At 36.3% G+C, this 5,426-nt stretch overlaps 1 protein-coding gene across 2 annotated transcripts; it reads right to left on the minus strand.

The window, feature by feature from the left end:
- Positions 1-5,426, minus strand: LOC107630160 (pentatricopeptide repeat-containing protein At4g04790, mitochondrial). 2 transcript variants are annotated; one of them, XM_016333224.3, is made up of 6 exons: positions 5,079-5,426; positions 4,654-4,713; positions 3,855-4,505; positions 3,158-3,337; positions 1,152-1,216; positions 1-339 (listed from the first exon to the last, which is right to left on the minus strand). In XM_016333224.3, exons 1-6 carry the CDS (start codon positions 5,245-5,247, stop codon positions 229-231), a joined length of 1,236 nt encoding a protein of 411 aa, XP_016188710.1. In that variant the 5' UTR covers positions 5,248-5,426; the 3' UTR covers positions 1-228. The 2 variants fall into 2 exon arrangements, with proteins under 2 accessions (XP_016188710.1, XP_088365728.1); XM_088509602.1 differs by lacking the exon at positions 1-339 and adding an exon at positions 393-552.

Raw genomic sequence — 5,426 nt, forward strand, 5'->3', positions numbered from 1 at the left:
TTATATGAAAAAATTACTTTATTCATTGACTTCTTTTTAAATACATGAATAAACAGATTACCATTCATCATCTTGTCCAAAGTTTGCTCTTCATATTATGGTCAGGCAAAGGATGATGCCAAGAGAAGTGCTTCAGTGCACTCCAGGGATTCTATAGGTCATGTTATCATTTTCACTCTACCATCCTTTTTCAATCTGATGGAAGAGGCTCTTGTAACCAAATGATACTCATATATCTAAATCACAGCAATACATAATCAGCTTTTCATATGATGACGATGAATGTAAAACTTCCAATAGATCATGCAAACTCTTGAATTTTGAGATGATATCTTCAACCTAAGCAAAAAAAGAAAGAAAGAAAGAAAGAAATTATTTTCGGAAATGTTATGCCAAACGCCACCTTTGAAAACACTTCTTCCCACATCTCTGAAATAAGATCACAATTTATAACATTTTGTGATTAGGGGCATGGGAGAAGCCAATTTCCAGCAGCACCCTACTGTTCCCCTCATGTCCTCAGAATTATCTACCAACTTTCAGCAAACAATTCTGCATAATATATAAATTGAATAATGCACATACTATATAACTGAATTTAAGAAGATATGATCACTTCCAGGGATTTATGTCTGCTCAGACACTTATTAAGGTACATATCCGTCCACTGTTCAACTAGCATGTGTACCACTTCTTTTTGCCAAAATCAGTAAAAGTGGGCGAAAACGGTTTTAAATCATTTTAGATGCACATCGGTCATTTTATAGATATGGAAAATGGAAAAGTTGTTTGTCCCAGGTAAAATATACGCAAACTTACGGACCAACTAGATTTATATAACATCCACAGTGACTCAAGTCTCAATTATCTTGAAAACGTAAAAGTTAAAACATAGGTTAAAGGACTTCCGTTTCAGACATGTTGAAAGATTGGAAAACTATGCTTTATAGATAAATCTTTCTTTTGCTTTGCTTTTGGAAGGGATCTCTTACCACCCAATCTTGTCTTTCCCTTTCCTCATCTTAATGAAATTTTCTAAAAAAAAGGAAGAGGGAAAAGAGAAGGCAGCAAAATATAGATATGCTGACGAGCCTCCTGACATCACACAGCATCAAGGACATTACTAGAAGCATTCATGAGAAGTTCCTTACCGCTAAATTTGGAATGCTAACAGCATAATCAGCAATGAAGCCTGAAATATCTTCTTCATCAAAATCTGCATTACATAAAAAATGAAAAACTCTAATTACTTATAAAAGACCACCATTAAGGACAACTTTTTAGAGTAAAACACAACTCCCTAGATAAACAAAAGTACAGAACCAGAACTCAACAGATTCAACATCAACTCATTCTTTCCACTTGGAAATAGATTTCTAATGTCTTAATTTATTTTGGCTCAAACTCTACTTGGTGCTTAGAATTTAACTCATAATTGGAATTGAACTTCTGAATCCAAATACTTGAAATGCCTATTAGAAATGGTGTGCCTTTCTAAATGTTTGGAGTTGGTGCTCTAAAAACATGCTTCCTTTGGTCAATCCATCAATCTAGTTGCCTACATGGATAATATTGCCATTACATGTAATGATTGTAAAGGAATCTATAACAAATGGAAGAAAAAGAGATAGAAATAAACAATAGAACTAGAAGAGCTGGGGTAGGAATGAATTAGTGTGAAATCACCCCTTCCCCAGTTATAGAATTATACTGGAAATGCAGGAAATTATAGAGCAGAAAAACACTATGGTAGTGTTAGATAGACTCCCATGCTCCGCTCCCAATTTTGTCTTCGTTCCTGCCTTCTCATTATCCCTTTTTCCTCTATAGAACGAGAATCTTTCTCTCATCCCTAACAGAATCGGCCCAGGATCACACACCCATCCGCTAACTCTTGCACATGGCCTAATTAGTTACACAGGTGGTTCCCCACCATTTGCTCTTTTATGTCTCCTATTCATGCTAGTAAAGGAGGAATTCTATTGGCCCCCTGTTGCTGCCTCAATAGAATCTTCTTTCTTGCTCCCACCCTTCTCAGAGTATGTATTAGAATCATACAACAGGAATAGGTGCAATATTTTTCTTGGGATTGAAGTAGCTCAATCAAAAACCAAAGTTGTCATCTCTCGAAGAAATATGTTCTTGATATTTTGGACAAAATTGGGACTGGTGGGTGACACTCTTGACTCTTGTGGACCCAAATATTAAGCTTCAACCAGATCGAAGAGATTTAGACGAAAGAATATATCAAAAGATTTGTTTTATGCATTACATGTATAAGCAGAACGTCTTTAAGACAGACAACAAAAGCAGAAAAAAAAACAGGTAATTAACAAAGTGGAGTTTTCAGATTCTATAAATGTCTGAGAGGGGAAACCCTCTAAAAAATCATGAGTTTTACACCAAATAGAGGCCAAATATCCAATTCTGCCCAAACTTTCTTATCCACGTGTTTGCTATCTAATATAGTTATGCCCCAACCAAATACACCAATTAGTGGGGAAACCAAACATTAAGAGCTAATCTCCTAAATACAACATCAAGCATCCCATACTACCCAATATGGGACTTTGGGCACCCCATAATACCCAAGTACCTAACACAGACACAAGAGACAGAGACTTATTTCCTAGACAAGGAGACAGGATGACAAAGTTAAAGAGACCCAAGACTAGGTGAATTCCTAAACATGATAAAAACGCTGGATTGAAAAGTTGTGGATAGAAGATATCTCTAAGGATGTGGAAAAGGCTAACTAAATGAGAAGTCTCCTTACATAGAAAAGGATTTTGAATCTGTCTCTACACAGATGCAAATGAATGTAAAGAAGTTCCTAAGGTTAACTCTCAAGTTATAATTACATGATGACTACGTGATTAGCATAGTATGATCTATACCCTCAATGTGTTGTATATTTTGTCACTAGCAACATAATAACTACTTAAGCAAGTGCAATAGTTGGATTATACTTGATCAGCAGTGGATCCGTGTACTATATATTAGTACAAGAGAATCCGAAACACAAAAAGGAAACAAATACATGCATGCATACATACTAACATACACATGTATAAAGACTCCTTTTCAAAACAGAACAATGATCCTCCTCTTGTACTATTTCAAAGGAGCTTAAATAAGTATAAGGTCATAGTCATACCTCGTGCTCTCAAATCCAAAAGTAAATTCTTGGCAAGAGATTCCAACTGTAGCCTTCCTAATGATTGAAATACACTTGCTATAGATTTTGCAGATGAAAGCATTGTTATATCTATATTTTTCAATGCATCTGTAATCTGGATTTTCAGATCACTTTCACAAAGAGCCAATAAGTAATTTTCTGCAACAAGATTTGATTCCAATTAACGTATGTTAGTGCCACATGTAACAAAAATTCCTTTTACAATGGAACACACAATAAGCGAAATTGCATCAATATGTGTCAGGTTAGGCGTGGCACAATCACCTCTATTATTATGAAGCTAGGTGCTAACTATGTCCTGGGAATAAAATTTAGCATGAATTTTCAAACCATGTTTCTAATATCTAAGATGTGAACAAAGACTAACTTGTTAATTGCAGTACAATGACAAAGCACACCCATGTCCAACAAAGATAACAAGTTAAAGCAGAATATTTAGTATTTCCATTTCACAATGCATCGCACACGATCCCAAATCAAATGAAAAAGGATCTCTTGTAAAAAGCATCAGCATAGTCTCTACATTAAAATAAAGCAAATCATGAATGTCCCACATGGTACTGCCAAAAACCTGTGCTGTAGATTCAAATATATGTTACTGTTATCTGAAATAAACTATAAAAAGTTCATGCTCGTGAAACATAGATTCACCAACCTCGCATAGCAGAAGTGTCTTGGTCATCTTCTACGGTAATATATTCACAAATATCTCGAATCATTTCTTCATCTTCAACTCTTATCCACAGCAACATTTCATAGTAAGCCAACCGTGAAACTGAACAGGGATTCTCAGCTCTGACCACATCAGAGAAAAGTTGAAACTCTTTAACCATGCCCATGTCTATGGCATACCTAAGCAGTGGTTGGTACGTTTCCTCTTCTAGCTTATAACCGCACTCCTTCATATTTTCTAAAAGGCGAAAAGCCTTACTCAATTCTTCTATGGCAACATATTCATTATTAGTAGTCCTTGCCTTCTGTATACTCATCTTTATTAATGCATTGAACTCTTTCACATCAGTCTCTCGACCCAGCTGACGAAACACATCAAAGGCCACCTCTGTTCCTAGTCTTTTCGCACACATTTTAACTAACCTATCAAAACGATCTTCGCTGACGAGTTTAAAAATCCATTTGCTTTTCCTCTCATGGGCTACACCCTTCTGTCTAAACAAATGGTCGCCAGCAGACAGATTAGGAGACCACGTGAAATCTATTACTTTTTCCATTTTTGCTTTGCCATAGTCAACTTCTTCAACAACAGGTTCCTCTTTCACGACAACAGGTTCCTCTGCCAGAGATGGACCTGCAAAACGAAAAGGGTGCACAGACACACCCCAAAAGATTAGCATCAACCATTTTAAGATGTCTGGAAACATTCCAAAATTGCAGCATAACCAAGTCAAAACTTTTAGTACTCCGCATTTCTCACAGTAAATTTCACAAACACTTACTGTACAATATAGAAGAAACCTCGGAAGACGTATTATCATCATCAGGAGAATCCTCTGCACCTAAAAATTCAAAAGAAAAAAACGTTACTACGAACACAACAGAGGGAACCCAATCATACAGCAACAAAAAAATAAAGCATTTGATCACACACAAAGTTCAGTTATTATTATTATTATTATTATCCTCTTTAGGTGGAAAAACAAAAACCCAGCTACTTTACTCTATTTATTATTATTATTATTATTATTATTATCATTCTGTTTCGATCCCCTCAATTCCAAGAAGCAAAACCCATTAATGCAACGAAGTTCAAAAGCTACTGAGAAATGAGGAACAACGGTAATGGTGGTTAGGGGTAAAAAAAAGTTGAGACATGATTGGGTATTGTTTGCAAATATGGAAAAGTTTATTTTTTTTTGGTTACCTCGAGAAGGGACACGGTTGAGGTTCATAGAAGAGTGGTTGAACTCAGAAGCATTGTGCTCAGAAATGGAAACGGAAGGGGAAGAGGCAAGTGCCTTGGCTTTCCGTGTTGAGTGACGGCGAAATAGGGTACTGAGGGTGCATAGTTTTCTTATGGTGGAGGCGCGCATCTAAGTTCTACAAAAACGACGAAGAAGTGAAGATGACGGTTAGCGTGTCGATTTTAGAATGAGGTGGTTTGTTGTTGTGTTGCACTGCGTTCGGATTTCTGAAGTAATGAGGCAAAGATTGGTTATGCAAGTGGCTCTTTGAATGCAATTGAAGACTGCAACTCAAACCCAGCACGAAC

This window comes from Arachis ipaensis, chromosome B3, assembly GCF_059453495.1.
Source record: "Arachis ipaensis isolate K30076 ecotype BB chromosome B3, ASM5945349v1, whole genome shotgun sequence".
NCBI lineage: Eukaryota > Viridiplantae > Streptophyta > Magnoliopsida > Fabales > Fabaceae > Arachis > Arachis ipaensis.

Excerpts from the sequence above, each read along its gene's own strand:
- LOC107630160 (XM_016333224.3), bottom strand. The coding sequence starts at position 5,247 with ATGCGCGCCTCCACCATAAGAAAACTATGCACCCTCAGTACCCTATTT. Across the intron at positions 4,714-5,078 it reads CAACCGTGTCCCTTCTCGAG|GTGCAGAGGATTCTCCTGAT; the intron begins GTAACCAAAAAA and ends TTGAATTTTTAG. Across the intron at positions 340-1,151 it reads TTAGCATTCCAAATTTAGCG|GTTGAAGATATCATCTCAAA; the intron begins GTAAGGAACTTC and ends TTTTTTGCTTAG.